Consider the following 26,567-nt stretch of genomic DNA (forward strand, 5'->3'; position numbering starts at 1 on the left):
TTTATCACCAAGCCTAGAACTTGGTGAACAAGGGGGAAAACAATCAATATCCCTAAGAAGACACGAAAAGATTGACATCGTAACATAATTGGCTCACTGTACTTGTTTGCTCAATCTCCATTTAGATTTCAGTTCCACAAGGGTGAACAAGTCGTCATAATGGCAGTGATTAAGATGGTATTTGGCCAAAGAACCCATCTCCACATGATGTCCCTAAGGAAGATATATATGTACAGACAACAAAGCACAGGAAAATAACAGTTTATTACTACCTGGAGATTTTCCCCAAATACACAGAGAGGTCACTGAGCTGAGTTGAATGCTGAAGGACTCTGTTTTGTATGTGTGTGTGTGTGTGTGTGTGTGTGTGTGATCTGTTCAGTCATGTCCAACTCTTTGCATCCCCGTGGCCTATAGACCTCCAGGCTCCTCTGTCCACCAGATTCTTCAGGCAAGAATACTGGAATGGGTTGCCATTCCCTTCTGAAGGGGACCTTCCCAACCCAGGGATCAAACCCAGATCTCCCACATTGCAGGCAGATTCTTTACCATCTGAGTCACCAGGGAAGTCCTTGGTCGAATGCCAAAGCAGGCCAGAGACTCCTCCCACCTACTTCTCCCAAAGGTCAGACCGAAGTCTTAGATCTGGACACTCTCTTATGAGAAACGGATGGAACGCCTGTCAAGAGGAGGATGAGGACAGCAACCAGACAGAGAGTGGTCTTGAGGATGCCTGGGAAGCTTGCCTAGGTTTCATTTTATTCTTTCTTATTTGTTTTTGGTTGTGTGTTCAGTGAAAGAGAGCGGATCCTCTGCTGATAAGGATTAGAAAGCAGATGCATTTTATCCAGCATTTGAGGGAACGAAGGGGATTCAAAGAAAAAAATGATTAAACTTTTTCCCAAAAGGAGTAGTCGCAAGCTACATTAACTCTTCTGCTTGCCCATAAATCTTTACCTAGTCTCTGGAGGGACTTCCTTGGTGGTCCAATGGCTAAGAATCTGTGCTCCCAACGCAGGGGGCCCGGGTTCAATCCCTGGTCAAGGAACTAGACCCCACATGCCATAACTAAGACCCAGTGCAGCCAAATAAAATAAATAACTTTTTTTTTTAATCTTTACCTAGATCTGGGAAAGCTCAATGTCTACCCAGGGGCTCATAAAAGATCCTTAAACTTGACCAAGTATAAAAAGTCCTTTGGAAATAAAGTAAAAGGGAAGGGAAGGGTACAAGCTGTGGGATTTCTGTCCTGCACAGGCCGATAGTAACATCTCTACTTCTTACTGAACTGGTGCACAGAGAGCCTTCAAAAGGTGCTCACCCACTGATGATACCATAGGACTGTTCCTCACCACAAACACTGAAGATTTCAAAGAACTTTTTTTTGTCTGTATTATGGTTCCCTCTTCACAGATTAAGTTGCTACCCAGAAGGAAGTGAGATTTCAAAAGGAAGAATGTTAGCATTATCCAGGTCTTTAAAAAGCAGTGTTGGACAAAGGTAAATAGGTCCTGGACTCACAGAGACTTAGGATACACACTTCAGCTCTACCACTTATTAATTGTGTGATCTTGGGCAAGTCTCTCAAATTTAGCTCCTCAGCAAAATTGGACCAATAAGAGGAGCCAACAGGAGGGTTTTGTGTGGATTTGTTTACAAATTCTATGGCATGATTTCAAAACATATGCTTCACCTGTAATGTTTTAAAGCCTCCTATGATAAATTAAGCTATTAGAAGTCTCATGGATATAATTCTGCAAAAATTCTGCAACTATAATGAGGCATAGATGAATGACTCTTTCGAGGAAATAGTCAAGTATGCTTTGTTTTTAAGAAATCCAGACAGACAGTTTGGACAAGAATCAAGTCATAAGTTCACATCATTCTTAGGGACTAGATCTTATCAGATGAGGTGCTATGGTCTACATGTTTGTGATTTCTCAAAATTCATATGCTACAGTGCTCATTTCAGCAGCACATGTACTAAAATTGGAACGATACAGAGAAGATTAGCATGGCCCCTGCACAGGATGACATGCAAATTCGTGAAGCATTCCATATTTTTCTGGTCAACCACTTGTAAAAGAATGAAACTAGAACACCTTCTAACACCATACACAAAAATAAACTCAAAATGGATTAAAGATCTAAATGTAAGACCAGAAACTATAAAACTCCTAGAGGAGAACATAGGCAAAACACTCTCCGACATAAATCACAGCAGGATCCTATGACCCACGTCCCAGAATATTGGAAATAAAAGCAAAAATAAACAAATGGGACCTAATGAAACTTAAAAGCTATTGCACAACAAAGGAAACTATAAGCAAGGTGAAAAGACAGCCCTCAGATTGGGAGAAAATAATAGCAAATGAAGCAACAGACAAAGGATTAATCTCAAAAATATACAAGCAACTCCGGCAGCTCAATTCCAGAAAAATAAATGACCCAATCAAAAAATGGGCCAAAGAACTAAACAGACATTTCTCCAAAGAAGACATACAGATGGCTAACAAACACATGAAAAGATCCTCAACATCACTCATTATCAGAGAAATGCAAATCAAAACCACAATGAGGTACCACTTACGCCGGTCAGAATGGCTGCTATCCGAAAGTCTACAAGCAATAAATGCTGGAGAGGGTGTGGAGAAAAGGGAACCCTCTTACACTGTTGGTGGGAATGCAAACTAGTAAAGCCATTATGGAGAACAGTGTGGAGATCTCTTTAAAAACTGGAATTAGAACTGCCATATGACCCAGCAATCCCACTTCTGGGCATACACGCCGAGGAAACCAGATCTGAAAGAGACACGTGCACCCCAATGTTCATCGCAGCACTGTTTATAATAGCCAGGACATGGAAGCAACCTAGATGCCCATCAGCAGATGAATGGATAAGGAAGCTGTGGTACATATACACCATGGAATATTACTCAGCCGTTAAAAAGAATTCATCGGAATCAGTTCTAATGAGATGGATGAAACTGGAGCCCATTATACAGAGGGAAGTAAGCCAGAAAGATAAAGACCAATACAGTATACTAACACATATATATGGAATTTAAAAAGATGGTAACAATAACCTTATATGCAGGACAGAAAAAGAGACACAGATGCATAGAACAGACTTTCGGACTCTGTGGGAGAAGGCGAGGGTGAGATGATCTGAGAGAATAGCATTGAAGCATGTATATTATCAAGTGTGAAACAGATCGACAGCCCAGGTTGGATGCATGAGACAAGTGCTCGGGGCTGGTGCACTGGGAAGACCCAGAAGGATGGGGGTGGGGAGGGAGGTGGGAGGGGGGATCGGGAGGGGGAACACATGTAAATCCATGGCTGATTCATGTCAGTGTATGGCAAAACCCACTACAATACTGTGATTAGCCTCCAACTAATAAAAATAAATTTAAAAAAAAGAAAGAAAGAAAAATTAATGTGTTACAGCTCTAACCTACAATGGGATGGCATTGCAAACTTTCCTTCTGGGAGGTGATTTAGTTTAGGTAAGGTCATGACGGTGAGGAACTCATAATGGGATTCGTGTTCTTGTTGGAACAGGAAGCGAGCTCTCTCAGCATGTGAGGACAGGCGCCATCTGCAGATCAGAAAGCAGATCCTGACCAGACGTGGAATTTGCCTTCATTTTGGACTTCCCAGACCCTACAACTGAGAGAAATAAGCAATTGCATGTTTACGATAATATGTTATAGCGGCCCAAGCAGATTAAGACATAAGAATTCTCTTTAAAAAAAAAAAAAATCCAGTTTAGAGCTTCCCTGGTGGCATAGTGGATAGGAACCCACCTGCCAACGCCGGGTACATGGGTTCGATCCTTGGTTCGGGAAGATTCCACACGGCACGCGGGAGCTAAGCCCACACACTGCCAACTACGGAAGTCCATGGGCCATAGGGCCGGAGCTTCTCAACAGGAGAAGCCACTGCAATGAGAAGCCAGCGCACCACAACCAGAGCGCAGCCCCCACTCACTGCAACTAGAAAAAGCCCATGCAGCAGCAAAGACCCCGTGCAGCCAAAAATAAACAATAAATTTTTTTTAATCCAGTTTAAATGCAATCACCTATCATCGTGAGATGCTGTCTCCTCCCTCCTCCCTTGAACTATGAGCTCTAGGGCTACGGCTCCAAGGAGCCAAACCTCTGCCTACATCTGAAGAGCATGGCCCTGCTCCTGAAGGATGTTTCTATCAAACAGCCTAGCAAAGAGCCTCTACCAAGTGGAACGAAGCATCCCTGTGCTGCTCGCCAGCCAGCATCTGTGGAGTATACCTCTGTGGGTTGTGTTGGATCTCCAAGATGACTTAATCCTCCCGCCAGACTGGAGTCTCAGCTGCAGCTGAGACACATACTTGCTGGTGTCAGATTTGCCATTAATGCCCTGCTTAGCTTTGAGCTTTTTCTTTTTTTGAGGTTTTCCAGTAGTCATGTATGGACAGTTGGACTGTAAAGAAAGCCGAACACTGAAGAAATGATGTTTTTGAACTGTGGTGTTGGAGAACACTCTTGAGAGTCCCTTGGACTGCAAGGAGATCCAACCAATCTGTCCTGAAGGAGGTAAGTCCTGAATATTCATTGGAAGGACCGATGCTGAAGCTGAAAAACTCCAATACTTTGGTCACCTGATGCAAAGAACTGACTCATTTGAAAAGACCCTGATGCTGAGAAAGATTGAAGGCAGGAGGAGAAGGGGATGACAGAGGATGAGGTGGTTGGATGGCATCACCGACTCAATGGACATGAGTTTGAGCAAGCTCTGGGAGTTGGCGATGGAGAGGGAGGCCTGGCATGCTGCAGTTCATGGGGTCACAAAGAGTCGGACACGACTGAGGACTGAACTGAGTTAGCTTTGAGCACCAGACTCTGAACACGTGGCCATGACCACGTGTTCTGGCCAGTGGCTTCTCTCCCAGTTCCAATGGCCAGGCCAGTCAACCTGATGCCCCGTCAGCCTTGGCCTTCAGTGAACAGCAGATCATGTCAAGTCCGTCCAAGTCAGAACAAGATGAACTGCTGGCTCCCCATCCAGGGTTTTCCCTCCAATCCGTCAGCATATATACTAAGTTTATATATGAAACAACCAGGCTTGCTTTATTTTCATTTTCACATTTTGCCACTTCCTAGAATTCTCTTTTTTGAGAATCCTGACCTCCCAACATTCCATAATCCTCTTGAAAGGGACACAGTAAATATGCTGTCTGCACAGTGCAAACAGAAGCTGATTTCATTTTTCCATCATCTGAAAAGCACAGAAGGTAATTTCTAAGCCAGCAGTAAAATCTATTTATAAAGAAAGCTGATTTGTTTTCAGCACTTTCCAGCACAGAGGTTCAATTTATTTCCTTACCATAAAAAGAACCATTACTTTTGTTAAGCAACTGTAGTTGGTACATTTCAAAAATGTTTTAATTTCAAACAAAAAAAAATCCCAATTTGCAAATTAGAGTGTAAATAGCTTTCTTAAAATGGCCCATTTCAGACCCAGTTTGGTGATTGATGATTTCACTGTGCTTGGAGGCAAATGATTTCACAGTCATTGGGTGTATAATATAATGATGTTTTTATGAAGCTGTTAGTATCACTAAAAATATAATTATTATAAATGAAATTATAAGGGAAAAAGAGAAATCTTCACTCTGACAATGCCAAATTTTGTACTAAATCATAAATTATGCTTCTGTAAGAAAAACTACACATTTCTTCTATGGGACAAACCTAATTGCGCCCTGAAAACCTAATAATAATGGGAAAGAACCTATAGTGATATCATGAGTCCCTTGTGTTCCTGGGATCGACTGCCTTGAGTTATTGGTAGGGAAACACCACCACCTTGTGGACAAATAAGAAAATGGCTACATTTTGCTCAAGTAACATCAGATGGTGTTAAAAAAAAAAAACCACCAGTTCTTTCAAGTTTCTGAAGCGCTTTCTACAGGAATAGTGTTATATTTGTATTTAGAGGACAGCATGGTATTGCTGATAGAGATTTATAAGTGATCTCAAAGCGCATTCAGGGAAACACATTCTCTAAATACAGCTTCAAGGATGCTTTCTAAATTCCAAATTTGGTTATGGGTACTTTTTTTAAGCAACACTTAACTTTATTACACATTTGCCCAACACATGCCCGCCTTTTGTAGTAATAATCTTTAAGGCTTCTATTGAATTTAGTAGATATCAAAGTGCTTTCACATCTATTATCATTTTTTTACACTTTTTCTTTGGCATTGGGGAATACTCGATCAGCAATGTTGGGACAGTTTCAGGAGAACAGTGAAGGGAGTCAGCCATACACATATACACACCCGTTCTCCCCCAAACTCCCCTCCCTTCCAGGCGTCCGCGTAACATTGAGCAGAGTTCATGCGCTATACAGTAGGTCCTTGCTGGCTATTCGTTTTAAATACAGCGGTGTGTACATGTCCATCCCAAACTCCCTAACTATCCCTTTCCTCTGGCAACCGTTAAGTTCCTTCTCTAAGTCTGGGAATGTCTTTCTGTTTTGCAAGTAAGTTCATTCGGGTATGGGAACCCACTCCAGTACCCTTGCCTGGAAAATCCATGGACTGAGGAGCCTGGGAGGCGACAGTCCATGGGGTCGCAAAAAGTCGGACACGACTGAGCGACTTTACTTACTTACTTACTTATTTTTAAGACTTACTTTTAAGACAACGAGAAGCTACTTGAACAAAATGCAGCCATTGTCTTAGTTGTCCACAAGGTGGTGCTGTTGGTTGGAACTAAGCTTTCCTGATAGCTCAGACTGGATATTTTTTAACGCAACCTGATGCTGCTTGACAGAGGAAGGGATGATTGGATGGCATCACCGATTCGATGGACACGAGGTTGAGTAAGCTCCGGGAGTTGGTGATGGACAGAGAAGCCTGGCGTGCTGCAGTCCATGGGCTGCAACACGACTGAGTGACTGAGTTGAACTGATGCTGCTGCTGCTGCTAAGTCGCTTCAGTCGTGTCCGACTCTGTGCGACCCCATAGAGGCAGCCCACCAGGCTCCCCCATCCCTGGGATTCTCCAGGCAAGAACACTGGAGTGGGTTGCCATTTCCTTCTCCAATGCATGAAAGGAAAAGTGAAAGTGAAGTCGCTCAGTCGTGTCCGACTCTTAGCGACCCCGTGGACTGCAGCCTACCAGGCTCCTCCATCCATGGGATTTTCCAGGCGAGAGTACTGGAGCGGGGTGCCATTGCCTTCTCCAGAACTGATGCTACTTGAGCAAAATGTAGCCATTTTCTTATTTGTCCACAAAGTGGTGCTGATGGCTGGGACTACAACATACTTTTTAAAAAGTTGCTCACAGTAAAAGAAACCATCAAAAATAAAAGGGCAATCTACAGAAACGGAGAAAATATTTGCAAATCATACATCTGATAAGGGATTAATATTCAAAATATATAAGAAATTCAATAGAAAAAACTATTTAAAATGGACAAAAGAACTGAATAGATATCTTTCCAAAGGCCAACAGGTACATGAAAAGACACTCAATGTCACTAATTATTCAGTTCAGTTCAGTTCAGTCGCTCAGTCGTGTCTGACTCTGCGACCCCATGAATCGCAGCATGCCAGGCCTCCCTGTCCCTCACCAACTCCCGGAGTTTACCCAAACTCATGTCCATCGAGTCGGTGATGCCATCCAACCATCTCATCCTCTGTCGTCCCCTTCTCCTCCTGCCCCCAATCCCTCCCAGCATCAGCGTCTTTTCCAGTGAGTTAACTCTTCACATGAGGTAGCCAAAGTATTGGAGTTTCAGCTACAGATTATTATTAGGGAAATGCAAATGATATCACAATGAAATATCACCTCAGACCTGGAAGACAAGAGACAATAGCTTGCTACAACATTTCGCTTATATCTTTCTCAGGGCACTTTGTTAGCTAATAATAATAACTAATATTTATGATGCACAATTTAAAAAGTCTTTTCCTATATTAACTCTCAATATTCATCATTACCCTAGGAGATATCCCATTTTTACCGCTGAAGAAACACAGTTACGTGGAGGTTATATAACTTACAAATGAGGGAGACCTGGGTTCGATCCCTGGGTAGGGAAGATAACCTAGAGAAGGGCATGGCAACCCACTCCAGTCTTCTTGACTGGAGAATTCCAAGGACAGAGGAGCCTGAAGGACTGCAGTCCATGGGGTCGCAAAGAGTGGGACACGACTGACTCACACACACACACACATAACTTACAAAGTCATCAAACTCAGAAAGGCAGCAAGGTTTGTCTACCGCAGCAGTCTGTCTCCATCAGCTACGGTCTTATTTTTTTACTTTTTTGGCTGTGCAGGGTCTTCGTTGCTGCACACAGGCTTTCTCTAGTTGCAGTGAGTGGGGGCTCCTCTTGGTTGCAGTTTGAGGGCTTCTCATCGCGCTGGCTTCTCTTGTTGCAGAACTCAGGCTCTAGAGCGCAGGCCCAGTAGTTGTGGTACATGGCTTAGCCGCTTCGCACGCAGATGTGGGATCTTCCCGGACCAGAGATCGAACCCATGTCTCCTCCATTGGCAGGTGGATTCTTTACCACTGAGTCACCAGGGAAGCCCTAAACTCTTAGTTATATGTTATATCACGTCTCACTGCACATTATTTATTTAGATAAAGGCCCTCAGGATCAGACCCTGAGTCAAAACGTCTTTTGTATTTTCCTGCCACCGAGTAGTGTAGGAGACAAGGAACTGATATCCAAAGGCCTGCTGTTCCTTCTCACCCAGCACGTCTGCTTCTGTCTTTCTGTCACAGCCCAACCTCATCAAATCACACTGTTCCACTCCCTCCATTATCATACACCAGGCTTTAGAATCTTAATATTTTAACTGACGTTTAGGCAAGGTCTATTGTGAAGCAGGCATTGGATGTGGGTGTAAAGGAGACAAGGATAAATAAGCACATGGTTCCTTTGCTTTAAAAAGCACACAGTTAAGCTTTAGGATGAGAAATGAAGGCTCTTTGGGGAAACACAGGAAGTCATTCAAAGACGGCTTTTTGAAGGAAATGAAGGTAGGTAAGCAGCTAGAGCAGCATTCTAGGCAGGACAAGTAAAGGCAGAGCTTTCAAGCATTTCCAATCAGTCTGTGAGGCTGGGATTAAGGCAGCATGGGTTCCGTGGTGGGAAAGAGGCCAAGATCACCAGTTCACTAAGTGCACTAGAATTCTCCCTCCTGAAAGCAGGAGGCCTCCCTTTAATAGACTTTAGGGATAATGACTTTTCATACTGTCCATGGGGTTCTCCAGGCAAGAATACCAGAGTGCGTTGCTATTTCCTTCCCCAGTGCAAAACAGAAGGGGGAAAGGGGGGGAAGCAGTGACAGATTTTATTTTCTTGGGCTCCAAAGTCACTACAGATGGTGATTGTAGCCACGAAATTACAAGACCCTTGCTCCTTGGAAGAAAAGCTATGACAAACCTAGACAGCATATTAAAAAAACAGAGATATCACTTTGCTGACAAATGTCTGTAGTCATGCACGGATGTGAGAGTTGGACCATAAAGGTTGAAGGCTGAAGAACTGATGCTTCCGAACCATGGTGTTGGAGAAGACTCTTGAGAGTCCCTTGGACAGCAAGGAGATCAAACAAGTCAATCCTAAAGGAAATCCACCCTGGATATTCATTGGAAGGAGTGTTGCTGAAGCTGAAGCCTCAATACTTTGGCCACCTGTTGCAAAGAGCCGACTCACTAGAAAAGACCCTGACACTGGAAAAGATTGAGGGCAAGAGGAGAAGGGGACAATAGAGGATGAGATGGTTAGATAGCACAATGACTCAATGGACATGAATTTGAGCAAACTTCGGGAGACAGTGGAGGAGAGAGGAGCCCTAGGTGCCACAGTACATTGGGTCACAGAGTGGGATAGGACTTAAGAGATTCAACAACAAAAACAGGGGGGATAATGATCAGCTGTTTCTTTGGAGAGATCACTTGGCACTACAGTAGATGGTAGGAAGGAAGAGACGATGGGATCAGGGATCCCATCAGGGATCAGGGAAGTAGATTATAAACTGCTGAAGAGATGGGAGCAGGGACTGAAGCTGTGGAAGCCTCTTAAGACCCACCCTCCGAATGCATTTGCTTTCCCTGTCTCCCGCCTGCCCATCTCCACCCAAAATCCTGCAACGCTGTGAAATCTTCCGCCCAAACGTTGATACTTATTGTCTTTTATTTTATTCCGTTTGTTTCCTCTGCATTACTCGAGTCTCCGTAAGTACGAACAGTACAATAAACGTTTACGGAATTGAGACGGCTTGTGAAGTCGCCCAAGGCCAAACAACGCGCCCTGTGTTACTCAACGCACCCGCCGCCCCGCCGCACACGCGGGCCCAGCCCTTGGCCTGCGGCGCAGTCAGGACCAGTCCACGGAGCCGCTTCCGGAGGGTAGATTGAGTCATCGCATCCCTAATCTAATTATCGCCTCCTCCCAAGACCTCGCAGGCGGACTCTGTCCAGAGCGGCTCTAGACATCCAGCTCGGCTGCGAGACCCGCCGCGTCCACCAGAGGGCGCGTCTCCCTGGCTTCGGAAACGCCCGTTCTCAGGGTGCCGCCAGAAAAAAAAAAAAAAAAAACGCGGACCTATTTCGGCCCTCTGCGGATGCCGTACCCAGGCTGTAAACAGGAAGTGGAATTCTATTTGGGAGTTGACGTTGGGGTGAAAAAAGGCCAGGGACTGGGAGGAGACGCGCCCACTCCGCTGGTGAGTACGTTTTCGGGGAGCTCGGGCCCAGTCTCCACTTTTGTGCCTCCCTCGCCCGCTCCCGCTCACGTGTTTTGCCACGACCATGGCCGAATACTCCTATGTGAAGTCCACCAAACTCGTGCTCAAGGGAACCAAGGCCAAGAGGTAAGGACGCGGGTTTGCGTGGGAGATTCTCGCCCTCTTTCTCGACTCCCCTCAGCCTTCCCCTCCCTGGGGCGGGTGTCCTGGGGCCGCTGGTAGCTGTCATTCAGGCTCCCAGCCCTTGGGCCTGGGCTCCTGCCGGGACGCACAGACGTTGCGCGCACCTGGGGGACCAGGAGCCACAACGTCGGATTTCCCTTGATGAACGCCCACCTCCAGACCTATGCTTGGTAGGACTGTGTTAGTCTGGTCGTGTGGGTTATAGTCTGGTAACTCCCTTTATTAGGGATAACTTTTCAACATGGCTTCACTGCCACCTTTAAAAAAATTATTTTTAATGCAATATGCAGATACGGATTTTGAAAAGGCTATGGGTTCAAACCTGGACTCCACCAGTTACTAATCTTGTGGCAGGTTCGTCAGTATCTTTGAGCTTCCTCTTGGGAGGGGATTAGTGATACTCCAAAAGGGTTGTTTTGAGGATTAAACGAGGTGATGTGTACAGTAAATAAGCAGAGCCAAACGCAAGGAAGAAGTTACCCTGGTGATTTATGAGCATGAGATTTTTTAGGAAAAGATATCTGCTCACTCATACCTACACCTCTTTTTTAACTGGTAGATTTGCTCAGGGTTGATCAATTTACACAAATGCTGAGCATTTCATCCTGCTCCCAGTGATAAGAGTTTTCGGTACTTTTAGATGGGATGGAAGGAAAGTGTCAAGAAGCAAACTGAAGCCACTACTCTTTAGAACTCTGCCTAGGGGTCTGGGATTAAGAATTTATCCTGAATACATGTGAAACTGTTACTGTCTGAATTCATAGGAGGGAGGAGAGAGTTAGCTTCTGAAAGCTTATTTTGTGGTGAAAATGCAAACAAGTTTGTCTTATAATCATTATAACTATCAATATAATTAACACATGTAGCATTTCATATGTACCCAAAACTGTTGTAAACAATGCCTGTTAACTTTTTTTAAAGTCGCTCGGGTTTTTTATTGTTGAGATAAACTACATATACTATAAAGTTCGCCCTTTTAAAGTAGAATTCAGTGGGTTTTAGTATATTCACAAGGCTCAACACTGTTGAGTTGCTGAACATTTTCATCCTCTCAGAAGGAAGCCCACCATCATTAGCAGTCACTCCACATTCTGCTCATCCCCTAATCCCTGGCAACCACTAATCCACCTTTTGTCTGTATCAGTTTGCCTCATAAACAAATATTCCATATAAATGGAATCATACAATATGCAGGGTCGGACACGACTGAACGACTGAACGATACAATATGCAGCCTTTTGTATCTGGCTTCTTTTACCTAGGATAACATTCTCAAGATTCATCTATGTTGTATCAGTACTCATTCCTTTTATGGCTGAATAATATTCCATTAAGGACTTCCCAGGTTGGGAAAGACTAGAGATCTCTTCAAGAAAATTAGAGATACCAGGGGAACATTTCATGCAAAGATGGGCTCGATAAAGGACAGAAATGATATGGATCTAACAGAAGCAGAAGATATTAAGAAGAGGTGGCAAGAATACACAGAAGAACTGTACAAAGAAGATCTTCACGACCCAGATAATCACAATGGTGTGATCACTCACCTAGAGCCAGACATCCTGGAATGTGAAGTCAAGTGGGCCTTAGGAAGCATCATTATGAACAAAGCTAGTGGAGGTGATGGAATTCCAGTTGGGCTGTTTCAAATCCTGAAAGATGATGCTGTGAAAGTGCTGCACTCAATATGCCAGCAAATTTGGAAAACTCAGCAGTGGCCACAGGACTAGAAAAGCTCAGTTTTCATTCCAATCCCAAAGAAAGACAATCCCAAAGAATGCACAAACTACCACACAATTGCACTCATCTCACATGCTAGTAAAGTAATGCTCAAAATTCTCCAAGGAAGGCTTCAGCAATACGTAAACTGTGAACTTTCAGATGTTCAAGCTGGTTTTAGAAAAGGCAGAGGAACCAGAGATCAAATTGCCAACATCTGCTGGATCATCGAAAAAGCAAGAGAGTTCCAGAAAAAAACATCTATTTCTGCTTTATTGACTATGCCAAAGCCTTTGACTGTGTGGATCACAATAAACTGTGGAAAATGCTGAAAGAGATGGGAATACCAGACCACCTGACCTGCCTCTTGAGAAACCTGTATGCAGGTCAGGAAGCAACAGTTAGAAGTGGACATGGAACAACAGACTGGTTCCAAATAGGAAAAGGAGTACGTCAAGGTTATATATTGTCACCCTGCTTATTTAACTTATATGCAGAGTACATCATGAGAAACACTGGGCTGGAGGAAGCACAAGTTGGAATCAAGATTGCCAGGAGAAATATTACTAACCTCAGATATGCAGATGATACCACCCTTATGGCAGAACGTGAAGAAGAACTAAAGAGCCTCTTGATGAAAGTGAAAGAGGAGAGTGAGAAAGTTGGCTTAAAGCTCAACATTCAGAAAACTAAGATCATGGCATCTGGTCCCATCACTTCATGGCAAATAGATGGGGAAACAGTGTCAGACTTTATTTTTGGGGGCTCCAAAATCACTGCAGATGGTGATTGCAGTCATGAAATTGAAAGACGCTTACTCCTTGGAAGGAAAGTTATGACCAACCTAGACAGCGTATTAAAAAACAGAGACATTACTTTGTCAACAAAGTGATGACAAGGCTAGTCTAGTCAAAGCTATGGTTTTTCCAGTGGTCATGTATGGATGTGCGAGTTGAACTATAATGAAAGCTGATCGCTGAAGAATTGATGCTTTTGAACTGTGGTGTTGGAGAAGACTCTTGAGAGTCCCTTGGACTGCAAGGATATCCAACCAGTCCATCCTAAGGGAGATCAGTCCTAAATATTCATTGGAAGGACTGATGTTGAAGCTGCAACTCCAAAACTTTGGCCACCTGATGCAAAGAGCTGACTCATTGGAAAAGACCCTGATGCTGGGAAAGATTGAGGGCAGGAGGAGAAGGGGACGACAGAGGATGAGATGGTTGCATGGCATCACTGACTCGATGGACATGGGTTTGGGTAAAGTCCACGAGTTGGTGATGGACAGGGAGGCCTGGCATGCTGTGGTTCATGGCATCACAAAGAGTCAGACACTAAGTGACTGAAATGAACTAAACTGAAGGTGGCTCAGTGGTAAAGAATCCCCCTGCCAATGCAGGAGACACAGGTTTGATCTCTGGGTGAGGAAGATCCTCTGGAGAAGGAAATGGCAGCCCACTCCAGTATTCTTGCCTGGGAAATCCCATGGACAGAGGAGCCTGGTGGGCCACAGTCCATGGGGTTGCACATAGGCAGACACAACTGAGTGGCTAAACTACCACCAGTGCTTCATTATATGGATATAACACATTTTGTTTATCCACACATCAGTTGATGGACATTTGGGTTTCCATTTTGGAGACTCTCATGAAGAATGCTGCTATGAATATTCTTACACAAGTTTCTGTGCGGACCTATGTTTTCATTTCTCTTGGGTGTATACCTAGGAGGAGAATCGTTAGATCCAATGGCTTCCATAAACCTAATTCCATACTTTTCAAGAACTCCCAAACTCTTCTGGTTGCACCATTTTACATTTTCACAAGTAATGTATGAAGATTATGCCTTAACTCCTAATCCTCACAGTAAGAGTTGGGTTAAATTGTTATCCTCATTTGTATAGGTGAGGAAATTGACAAATTAAGTAAATTCTCCAAACACATCACAGAACTAAGAAATGACAGAATCAGGATTCTAAAAGGCAGTCTGGCTCCAGAGTCTGTTCTCTTTAACTGCAACACAATACGAACAGGATCAGAAGTAACTTCTCTGTATTAAAAGTAAAAGGGTATATTGTTATATATCAGTAATTTATATACCAGTGTACATCTTAGAAGAGTCCTCTAAGATTCTATCGGATGATATTTAGTATGCAAATCAATATATCTAAACTCATGTATATAAATTATCCTCTGTAGTAAGAAGAAAAAGAGCAAAGAGAAGAAGAGAAAAAGAGAAGAAGATGAAGAAACTCAGCTTGATATTGTTGGTGAGTCAATTTTCTATTACTTCATTCTGAGAAAAGTTAGCATTGGTTGACATCCCCTTCAAAATATTTTCCTAGTAGAGATTAAGTAGTAAAAAGAAAGTAGAAGGAATTTATGGCCGACTCACATTTGTCTTAAAATGCTCAAATATTAGAGTTATAGGTTGCTTTTATGTTCTAGCATGGTTGATGTGTGATGCCTTTTCTTCATCGTCAAAACAAAGCGCAGGAGAGAGGAAACACAGGTCTCTGACTTCATAGGTGCCATCGTTAGACTACCTAATAGCCCAGAGATTCTGATAGATCATTTTAAAGGGCTGATACCTATAAATATCATTTAACCAAATACAGTATACAAATTATTTTCTCTCTTTTCATCATATTGATATCCAGATATCATACTGATAGACTTCCTTTCTCAACAGAGTGCTTTGGTGTCTTTGTCAAAAAGCAGTTGACTTTATATATGTCAGTCTATTTATGGACTCTGTTCCTGCAGTTTGTCTGTTGTTCTTTTGATATATTTGTCTTGATTATTGTCATTTCATAAAGTCTTGAAATCAGGTGGTATGAATCTCCCAGCTTTATACTTCTGTACTTCTTTATAGTCTTGTAGATCCTTTGTTCAGTTCAGTTCAGTTGCTCAGTCGTGTCCGACTCTTTGCGACCCCATGAATCACAGCACGCCAAGCCTCCCTGTTCATCACCAACTCCCAGAGTTTACTCAAACTCATGTCCATCGAGTCGGTGATGCCATCCAGCCATCTCATTCTCTGTCGTCCCCTTCTCCTCCTGCCCTCAGTCCCTCCCAGCATCAGGGTCTTTTCCAGAGTCAGCTCTTCAACTCTTCGCATGAGGTGGCCAAAGTATTGGAGTTTCAGCTTCAGCATCAGTCCTTCCAATGAACACCCAGGACTGATCTCCTTTGGGATGGACTGGTTGGATCTCCTTGCAGTCCAAGGGACTTTCAAGAGTCTTCTCCAACACCACAGTTCAAAAGCATCAATTCTTCAGCGCTCAGCTTTCTTCACAGTCCAGCTCTCACATCCATACATGACCACTGGAAAAACCATAGCCTTGACTAGACAGACCTTTGTTGACAAAGTAATGTCTCTGTTTTTTAATACGCTGTCTAGGTTGGTCATAACTTTCCTTCCAAGGAGTAAGCGTCTTTCAATTTCATGACTGCAATCACCATCTGCAGTGATTTTGGAGCCCCCAAAAATAAAGTCTGACACTGTTTCCCCATCTATTTGCCATGAAGTGATGGGACCAGATGCCATGATCTTAGTTTTCTGAATGTTGAGCTTTAAGCCAACTTTCTCACTCTCCTCTTTCACTTTCATCAAGAGGCTCTTTAGTTCTTCTTCACGTTCTGCCATAAGGGTGGTATCATCTGCATATCTGAGGTTAGTAATATTTCTCCTGGCAATCTTGATTCCAACTTGTGCTTCCTCCAGCCCAGTGTTTCTCATGATGTACTCTGCATATAAGTTAAATAAGCAGGGTGACAATATATAACCTTGACGTACTCCTTTTCCTATTTGGAACCAGTCTGTTGTTCCATGTCCACTTCTAACTGTTGCTTCCTGACCTGCATACAGGTTTCCCAAGAGGCAGGTCAGGTGGTCTGGTATTCCCATCTCTTTCAGCATTTTCCACAGTTTATTGTGATCCACACAGTCAAAGGCTTTGGCATAGTCAATAAAGCAGAAATAGATGTTTTTTTCTGGAACTCTCTTGCTTTTTCGATGATCCAGCAGATGTTGGCAATTTGATCTCTGGTTCCTCTGCCTTTTCTAAAACCAGCTTGAACATCTGAAAGTTCACAGTTTACGTATTGCTGAAGCCTTCCTTGGAGAATTTTGAGCATTACTTTACTAGCATGTGAGATGAGTGCAATTGTGTGGTAGTTTGTGCATTCTTTGGGATTGTCTTTCTTTGGGATTGGAATGAAAACTGAGCTTTTCTAGTCCTGTGGCCACTGCTGAGTTTTCCAAATTTGCTGGCATATTGAGTGCAGCACTTTCACAGCATCATCTTTCAGGATTTGAAATAGCCCAACTGGAATTCCATCACCTCCACTAGCTTTGCTCATAGTCATGCTTTCTAAGGCCCACTTGACTTCACATTCCAGGATGTCTGGCTCTAGGTGAGTGATCACACCATTGTGATTATCTGGGTCGTGAAGATCTTCTTTGTACAGTTCTTCTGTGTATTCTTGCCACCTCTTCTTAATATCTTCTGCTTCTGTTAGATCCGTACCATTTCTGTCCTTTATCGAGCCCATCTTTGCATGAAATGTTCCCTTGGTATCTCTAATTTTCTTGAAGAGATCTCTAGTCTTTCCCATTCTGTTGTTTTTCTCTGTTTCTTTGCATTGATCGCTGAGGAAATCTCTCTCTGCTATTCTTTGCAACTCTGCATTCAGCTGGGAATATCTTTCCTTTTCTCCTTTGCTTTTCGCTTCTCTTCTTTTCACAGCTATTTGTAAGACCTCCTCAGACAGCCATTTGCTTTTTTGCATTTCTTTTCCATGGGGATGGTCTTGATACCTGTCTCCTGTACAATGTCACAAACCTCCGTCCATAGTTCTTCAGGCACTCTATCAGATCTAGTCCCTTAAATCTATTTCCTTTGTATTTCCATATAAATTTTACAATCAACGTATTACTTTCTACAATAAATCCTGTTGGATTTTCCAGGAGAACTATATTAAATCTAGAATCTAGGTCATTTGGGGAGAGTCAACATGAAGTGTACTTGGTCAGTATAGCACAGAACATATAAAATACAAATAATTTTATTTCACTAACTACTACATTTTTAAGAAACAATTAATGATCATAGGATGTTGATAATGATTCTGAGTAAAGCTTTTTTTTTTTACTGACAACAATTATAACTGTAAGTCAGAAATAACTCAAATTATCGTGCAAACCTCTCACTAAATTACCTGAATTGTAGTAAAACACACTTAATATGAACCCTTTTTAGTGTACAGTTCAGTGTCATTAAGTGCATTCCCACTACTGTGCAGCCATTACTACCATCGTCTTCAATTCAAGATGAATTTTTTTTTATCTTACAAAACTGAAACTACACCCATTAAACTATAAATGCCCATACCTCCCTCTCCTCTAGTCCCTAGGAACCACCATCCTGTTTTTTATCTCTCTGAATCCAACTACTCTAGAACTGCAAAATTTTAAAAAAAGTTATAATGACAACAGCAGCAAGTAAGAACCTTCTGTCACAAATACAAAATGTAAATTTAAATGATTGATTTTATCCTTTAGGAATCTGGTGGACAGTAACGAACTTTGGTGAGATTTCAGGAACCATAGCAATTGAAATGGATAAAGGAACCTACATACATGCACTTGACAATGGACTTTTTACACTGGGAGCTCCACATAAAGAAGGTTTGTGTCTGGTAGAGGCAATGGGATGGAAAAGGCCACTTGAAGTTAATATTTTATGGCATTCATTCACTTACACCAAATCCTAACTAATCGCAAATACATGCCAAAGGAGTGAATCCATTGATTTGACTCTTCCACTTTTTTCCTTCCTCACTATTTGCCAGTTATTGGCAGCTCCCTCTTTGCAGTGTAAGCATTTGAAAACATTCTGTGTAATTCCAAAAGGGTATCCATGGCAATCAAAACTATTGTAAATAATTGAAATAATAAAAGGAAAGAAAAAGAAAACCTAGATGAATCAAGTTTGAATTCCTTTACTCTCTAGACCTTTTGCCACAGCTAACCCAGGGCACTGTTAATCTGAAGTTTTCTCTTTTCTTTTAGCCCATGGGAAGAAGCACTAATAAGACACAAAGTAATTAGAAAATTACAAAGAGCTTTTTATCCAAATGGTCATCCCTTGAATAAATTAAAGGATTTTAGTTTTTTAAACATTAAGTGCTTATTTGTCTATGTGCTGACTGCATTTTAAAATGCACGGAGAGAGTATCTTGGAAGTAACTAAATAAATAAGCATCATGCTGACCTATCTCATTAGATATGTAAAACTAAACTTTAGTTTTTTTGTTTTTTTTTTAACATACGCTTCTCATTGACTGTTAGAGACTTTTTAAATAAACTAAAGTTTAGTTTTACATACAGAAGATAAAGTATTCTCTTTTTTTTTTTTGGCTTAAAATAAGACAAATTTATTACTATCACACAATTCTAGAGGTCAGAAGTCCAAAGTGAGTCTCGATGATCTAGAATCAAGATGTTAACAGAGCTGCATTTGAAGATAAAGTAACTCTTGATACTACGAATACTATATCGTGTGTTAAGTTGCTCAGTCATGTCCGACTCTTTGTGACCCTGTGGACTGTAGCCTGCCAGGCTCCTCTGTCCATGGGATTCTGCAGGCAAGAATACTAGAGTGGGTTGCCTTTTCCTACTCCAAGGGATCTTCCCAGCCCAGGGATTGAACCCACGTCTCCTGTGTTGGCAGATGGGTTCTTCACTGTCTGAACCACCAGGGAAGCCCATATACTGTATTATAATTACATAATATGATATTCTTACATTTGGTTTTAAAAGAAAAAGAACTACTTTTTTTTAAGCCAAAGAGTATTTTTACATGTATAAGAAATGTCAAATTTACTTCAAAATGTTTTCTCTTGTAGTTGATGAGGGCCCTAGTCCTCCAGAGCAGTTTACAGCTGTCAAATTGTCTGATTCCAGGTAAGCTTGAGTTGAACTATAATTAATACATTGTAATACAAGATGGTACATTATAATAGGATATATCCATTAAAAGTGGTGTTTTTGAAGAATAATGAATTTGGGAAAATATTTGCTGCATAAAATAAGGTATTATATAGTACTTGTATTTAAAAAGTAGAATATTAAACTGTATACACAGAACCACTTGTCCAGTATGGTAGCCACTTGCCACACATGGCTTTTGAACACTGGAACTGTGGTTAATCTAAATATTATACACACGTTTTTATGTTCCATATTTAATTTTCTCTCAGTTTTTAACATTTAACTACTTTATTAATCTGAAGAATTGCTCTGAAATCTGGCTATGGAAAATACCTTGGTATAAATTCAGACGGACTTGTTGTTGGGCGTTCAGATGCAATTGGACCTAGAGAGCAGTGGGAACCCGTCTTTCAAGATGTAAGTACTATTATTTTTTTTTTACAAGCTCCTCAGCATAGGAGAAAGTCTCTAACAGTCAACAAGAGCATATATTCAGACAAAACAAAAAAGTAGTGCAATAATGCATTAAATTTTTACAAATTAACATGAATTCATAACCTTCAGAAGATCTCAAAAAATAGTGCAACACAGGAAAAAAAACACAACAATCAACAGAGTGAAAAGACATATGTAGACTGGGAAAAAGTACTTACAAGCTAGATATCTGTTAAAGGGTTAATGTCCAAAATATATAAGAAACTCATTCAGTTCTCTGAGATCTGCTCTTAGTGAAGTGGATCAATGATGAAAATAGCCAAATCTGAGCATCATAAGACCTTTTAGTCTACCTAATACATGATCTCTGTAGTTCTGAGAAGCTAAAGAATTTAAAATAAAGTGTGTGTGTGTTTGTGTGTGAGTAAAGGTGACAGTAGATTACTGAGAACTTTATTGATGGGTGAGTGTGTGTGTGTAAGGCTGATCAGTTCTGAGCAATGATGAAAAGGTCTTATTACTATGGACCTTTATAACTGTGAAGGTTTCTACACTTGATCTGAACTCAGAATTAAAAAGAAAAAAAAAGAAACATTCAATAGCAAAAACAAAACATTTTTTTTTAATTGGCAAAGAAACCGAATAGCTATTTCTCATTATATCAACAGAAGAGGCCAGCATATCATAAGGCAATATGATGAGTCAGATACTACCAGTCATACAGAACTTTAGGGATTTTCATTTCACTTTATTTTGGGGGAAGACACTACGTTTTAAAATCTTAAAGAAAGACTTAAAAGTCCCTGGTTTAACAAGTAAAACTTTAACACAGAAAAGGGCCTCAGCGGAAAAATCAGCAGCACAGATTTAAATCACCTTGGACTAAATCACAGCCACATCCCAGCTCACCAAGAGGCAAGCAGATGACAGAAAACTCAATCCTCACTCCCTCAAATAAGAAATTAAATCAAACCCATATTATTAGCACTTTGCTCAATGGATATGATAGATTAAATTCTTCCTACACCCACAAGTCCCTCAGACATTGATTCTTAAAAGGGCTGAGCAGTAAATTCAAAGGCATCAAAGGCTAGTGTTTCTGTTTTTTTTCTGCATTTCTTTCTTTTTTTAATGTATGGAAGTATAGTTGGTTATACTTCAACTGTGATTTTTTTTTATGTTTTCTAATTATGGAGGAAAATCTTAAAATATTGCTATTTGAGTAAAATACATTATAATTTCTTTTCTTTAAAGCTAATTAAAACAAACTGACTAAATCAATTATATCCCAATAAATCTTTGCAGCCAAAGGAAATAATTCTCTTCCATATAGTTAGAATTTAGTCCTACTAAATCTAATAGAATATACTAAAAGTATTTAATGTGATTATCTTTGAATAGTAAGATTATAAAGACTTTGATTTATTTTTCTATGTTTTTTTATCTTCCAGGTTTTCTTCACATTCTTTTTCCTGATTCCTTTTAGATTTGGGAAGGAATCAGTTTAATCTCAAGACTTAAGAATTCTTTTGCAGATATTCTTATAACTTGTTATTATGTTTTATTTAGGGGAAAATGGCTTTACTGGCCTCCAATAGCTGTTTTATTAGATGCAATGAAGCAGGTGATATAGAAGCAAAAAGTAAAACAGCAGGAGAAGAAGAAATGATAAAGGTAATCCTGAGCGTTTTCTATAGACTAGTACACATCACCTATCTGATGTGACTACATCTCTTTAAAATGTTGCAGTCTGTTCCACACTCACCATGTGTAATGCATTAGTGTGGGCCATGGTGGAAGGCACAAAGAAATGAAAAAAAGCCTTTTTTAAAGTGGCCTAATCCTTATAAATAAAGCATAAAAATCCATGTTACATTTTCTCTACTATCAGCATAACTTAAACATGTCTATCAAGTATGTGTATAGATTTTGTTTTAAATTCTGTGTCATATTTTTTTACTTTTTAAATATTTTCAGTTTTCATAATCTTCAGTTTTACAGTCTTACACTATTCTTTCTAACCTTGAAAAATATCACTAATCTTTTAAAACAAGAATGTTAATACCAGTAACTCTTCATTTCATTATTTGGAGTTGACTGATGGAAAAAGAAATACCATTCTAGAGAGCTCAGGAATTAGAAGTTCTAGTATATCTTCCATGGTTTTCTCAAAAGCCATTTTCACTGCTAAAAATGTCCCCCAAAAAATTAAATCTAAAACCTAGATTTTCTTTTGTTGTAATTTTTAAAAGTGTTAGTCATAATGTTTTTCAGTTATTCAATACATAAAACTAAAGCAAGTAGCTTCAGGAACATGCGAGATTGTCTTTAGTGTTCCCCTAAGGTAGTTACTGTTACCTTTTAACTGTCCAGGGGAGGAACAGCCTCTAACCCTCCTTAAATCCCCAGTGTTTTGATCAGTCACTGCAGGAAGCCACACAGCTAAAGTGGAGACAGAATGTGTACCCAGGCCCAACTGACCCTAGAAGTTACATTCCACAGCACATTGCTTCTCCGAAAGCAAGTCACTAGAAAAATGCTGGTGGAGCATTCTCTGGTGGTCCAGTGGTTAACACTCCAAGCCTCCACTGCAGGGTTACGGGTTCTATCCCTGGTCAGGGAACTAAGATCCCACTCACCTATTTATTTCATTTGTAATTATATTTAATTTTTTGTGTCATGTTTGAATTATTTATTTGGATTACATTATAAAAGTATGATTATTGAAGACAAACAGTGCAACTCTATGAGCAGTACTTTGCACATCTACAGAAGAAAAAAAAATTATGCTGTATTTTATCAACAGTTGCAGCTGTTTTTATATGAAGTACCTGTCGGGTTTCCCTAACCTGTTTGGTTAGGCAGGTACCTGGAACCTCTGAGCAGTGATAATCCAGGACTCTGTCCACCCTCCCTTCCACATTGCAGGCTCTGCTTGTCTGTGTCAGCGTCCACCTTCATACACTGGCCTTATCTACCAGAACACGTCTCTTCCTGCCAAGGGTGGTATAGTGTCACAGGCCTGGCCCAGAATTTCCACAGTTCTTTGAGGACTCCTCCAGCCAGAGTGGTTGCACACATATTAATTGTACATGCCTTATTATTGCCCACAACTTTCGAAGCAATCTTGGAACGTGCTCTAAGCCACAGACATCACTTTCAAGATGTCGATCCTTTGGGTTGCAGATTGCCAGTTCCTTGGCCCTGAATTCTATCCCCTTCCTGCCCTACTCCATTCTCCAGGCAAGACTACTGGAGTGGGTAGCCATTCCCTTCTCCAGGGGGTCTTCCCCACCCAGGAATCAAACCCCAGGCTCCTGCGTTGCAGGCAGAGTCTTTACTGTCTAAGCCACCAGGGAAGCCCTTTGCCCTACTCAGTTGATCTTGATTGCTGTATCTGTGTCAGTTAATCTATTGCAGGTGATAGTGTTTGTCAAAACTTATGAAGGTAAAACGATTTAAAAGTGATAAATTCCAATTAGGTAAAAACAAATTGTGTTTTGTTAAAAGATTTGAAGCATTTGGTAATAGCCTGTGCATAGTAGAACAGCTAACACTATGTTCAGTGTTATAAAGTGAACACTAAATAGCAGGATAATTTGATTCTACTGTATTTACTTATGGAGCCAAAATTAAACTAGTTAAATTATTGCCTAATTGGCATAGTAATATCTGATCTGTAAAATGCTTTTCAAGTAATTTTCTCGTTAGTTTTTCTAATATAAGGGCTCTAAGGAAACATATAATAGCAATTATTTATGTAAGTTACATATATATATATATATAAACATACCTAGAACTTGTTTTTTCTGAATCTAACTGCCAAGTTGTTTTCTTCTTTTGTATAAGAAATCATCTAGAATGTTCTTTTGTAATAAGTAAGGTGGGACAGGGGAAGATAAATGTGTAACCTCTGTGTTCTCATCTCCAATATATAGATCAGATCCTGCGCTGAAAGAGAAACTAAGAAAAAAGATGATATTCCAGAAGAAGACAAAGGAAATGTCAAACAGTGTGAAATCAATTACGTGTAGGTATTTTTTTTCTTTTAGAACAATAGGTTTGGCAATGACATGCTTCTCAAGACACCTAAAATAAAAGACCTGAAAGGCAAGAAATGACAGCACAGTGTAGACTCTAGGACAGGGCACTGCGCTGAATGCCTCTGGTAAGGGTTCAGTTTCAACATTCCCGTCACCTGTATTGGTTTGTTCTCCCTGCTCAAGGCTTCCCCAGTGGCTCGGTGGTAAAGAATCCGTCTGTCAAGCAAGAGATGCAGGCCCAGTCCCTGGATCGGGAAGATCCCCTGGAAGAGGGCATGGCAACGCACTCCAGTATTCTTGCCTGGAGTATCCCATGGACAGAGGGGCCTGGCAGGCTACCATCCACGGGGTCGCAAAGAGTCAGACAACTTAGCAACTAAACAGCAACAGCCCTGCTCTGTAGAGTTGCTGTCACTGTCAGTACATAAAGCCTGTCAAACGTTTCCAGGACACAGGCGACTCCAGCCAACACTCCCAAGTGTTAGTTAAGTTTGTAGAGCTACCCAGGCAACTGCCTTCTTGATGGTGGGATAGAAAGGTCATTTTTGTTGTTGAAAAGTTGTAAGTTATTTGAGAAAAACAGTGTTTTTAAGTAAATGAAAAACTTAAATATCTGTAAGCTTGTTAGTAAACATGTATAAACAAAGTTTGAGACATTTTTCAAGAGAGGCATTTTCTTAATAGAAAGAAATTCCAGAGCTTCCAAGACCACAAGCTTAAAATAAGTAAAGAAGACAGTAAAATTCTGAAAAAGGCCCGGAAAGATGGATTCTTGCATGAAACACTTCTGGACAGGTAAGTAAATTTTTATTCATTTCCAGTTATTTTCAGTAGCCAATAGAAGTGGTGTATAAACACATGTTCTTTTCTTAATTACTGTAATTTTAAAATTTTTGTCTTTATTTCTAAGTTTTGAATGTGGTGGTATTACCTTAAAAAGGGATATTTTAAGTCTGGGAAAAGATCACCAAGAAAAAATATTTGGAAATAGCCAGGTCCCAAGTGCTTATATATTTTGTTACAAGCAATTCAGGTTTGACCGAAACTACTTCATAAATTCATTTACCATCGACTTTTTTATAACTGTTAAAACCAGGGCTAGAAAGAAGTAGTTTGACTAATTTTAAAATTCAGTGGGTTCTGTTAAAAGTAGTACAGGTTTCAAAAAATGAGATAAAAATCAGTTTAAAAATTTCTAAGTATAAAATTGAAGCACTTTGTTGAGTTCATACATGTGCAATATATTCAACACAGCAAGTTATTAATATTTATTTATTAGTATTGCTATTTAGGAAAGTAGTGGCCTAGATTTCCAACATTAGTAAAATGGTTGGAGAGGCTTAGCTATGAGCTTGCAAGTATAAATCAAGTAAGCACCATGTCAGAAGAGAATTTGGTAATCTGCCACTTTTCAAGTCTTACTTGCAAAGTTACCTTTAAGATATTTCTTTAGATTACTTGATAACAGTTCTTTATCAGGTGTTTCCTGTTAACCAGTTGATCAAGTGACTACTTGAAGACAGCAAATGATGTAATGATTATTTCCAGCTGAGCATATTAACATACCTATTTTTAGGAAATCAAGAATAGGCAATAAAAGTAATCAGGATATGGACTTAAACAGAATAAGGTCTGTGTCTTGTAACCCTTATCACTTATGATAATACAACATTCCCACCTTATTAAATAGAAATTTAGGGCATGCTTAAATTCAGAGGCTATTAAAATTGCTGTTCTGGATTTTAAAAGCCTTTAGGCAACATGAGTTAAAGATTAGGAAAAGTTTTTTCGTGAGAATAAAATCCCATGTATTATGAAACATACAATTGAGAAGTAAACACTTTAATTAAAATATTTTAATATAAGCGGTGTGGTAAGATAATAACTAAAACTGAAGACACAATTGCTGAACACACGTTTATGATTTTAGTAGCAGGTGACTATAACATGACATGTTTTTACATAGATTAATTTTTTCATTATTTGCTTTTTGTTTAAACAGGAGAGCCAGATTGAAAGCTGATAGATACTGCAAATGACCAAGATTTTTATTTCTGTCTTCTCCTTTTGTTTTTTTCTGAATAATAAAATCAGTGTTTTTACAGAATTATTGGGCTGTTTTGTAATTATAGCTGAATCAGTAGCTAGATTTAACTAAGATTAATGAAGTTTAATTGAGCTTCTCCATGGAGGTACTTTAGTTAACTGCAGTGTTTCACATGGAAATGAAACTTTGAAAGTGGCACGAAATTTTTTTTTTCTTCTCTGGATTTCCTGTCAAAAGGATAAAGTTCTACTCTATGAAACTAATGTTTCCTGTGCAGTTTGTGGAAGCTGTCTTACTGCTTTAGTCTTACTTTCCATTTTTAATACATAGGTGTCTGATCAGTACCTTTAAAAGGAAGTTAGAAACTCCAAGTCCATCAGCAAGACTTTGAT

General features: G+C 40.4%; 1 protein-coding gene and 3 non-coding genes across 5 annotated transcripts; all 4 read left to right on the forward strand.

Moving 5' to 3' along the window:
* The first annotated feature begins 1,959 nt into the window (after window positions 1–1,959).
* On the forward strand, window positions 1,960–2,065 carry LOC136143886 (U6 spliceosomal RNA). Its single transcript, XR_010658394.1, has one exon. It is a non-coding gene; the product is annotated as a U6 spliceosomal RNA (small nuclear RNA).
* Window positions 2,066–10,646: 8,581 nt separating this feature from the next.
* On the forward strand, window positions 10,647–26,235 carry FRG1 (FSHD region gene 1). Of its 2 annotated transcripts, XM_065947447.1 has the most exons (9): window positions 10,654–10,878; window positions 14,853–14,923; window positions 18,220–18,345; window positions 19,566–19,623; window positions 19,953–20,067; window positions 21,655–21,759; window positions 24,024–24,115; window positions 24,813–24,923; window positions 26,131–26,235. In XM_065947447.1, exons 1-9 carry the CDS (start codon window positions 10,817–10,819, stop codon window positions 26,165–26,167), a joined length of 777 nt encoding a protein of 258 aa, XP_065803519.1. In that variant the 5' UTR covers window positions 10,654–10,816; the 3' UTR covers window positions 26,168–26,235. The 2 variants fall into 2 exon arrangements, with proteins under 2 accessions (XP_065803518.1, XP_065803519.1); XM_065947446.1 differs by lacking the exons at window positions 24,813–24,923; window positions 26,131–26,235 and adding an exon at window positions 24,312–24,785 and having other exon boundaries at window positions 10,647–10,878.
* On the forward strand, window positions 20,387–20,466 carry LOC136143925 (small nucleolar RNA U2-19). Its single transcript, XR_010658426.1, has one exon. It is a non-coding gene; the product is annotated as a small nucleolar RNA U2-19 (small nucleolar RNA).
* Window positions 20,581–20,653, forward strand: LOC136143924 (small nucleolar RNA U2-30). The gene has a single exon (XR_010658425.1). It is a non-coding gene; the product is annotated as a small nucleolar RNA U2-30 (small nucleolar RNA).
* Window positions 26,236–26,567: the final 332 nt, after the last annotated feature.

The sequence above is a fragment of the Muntiacus reevesi genome, chromosome 10 (genome assembly GCF_963930625.1).
Source record: "Muntiacus reevesi chromosome 10, mMunRee1.1, whole genome shotgun sequence".
In the NCBI taxonomy this organism is placed as follows: domain Eukaryota; kingdom Metazoa; phylum Chordata; class Mammalia; order Artiodactyla; family Cervidae; genus Muntiacus; species Muntiacus reevesi.

Coding starts and splice junctions, on each gene's coding strand:
- FRG1 (XM_065947446.1), top strand. CDS start 10,817: ATGGCCGAATACTCCTATGTGAAGTCCACCAAACTCGTGCTCAAGGGA. Junction 14,924..18,219: donor AACTCAGCTTGATATTGTTG/GTGAGTCAATTT, acceptor TTTATCCTTTAG/GAATCTGGTGGACAGTAACG. Junction 20,068..21,654: donor GGGAACCCGTCTTTCAAGAT/GTAAGTACTATT, acceptor TGTTTTATTTAG/GGGAAAATGGCTTTACTGGC.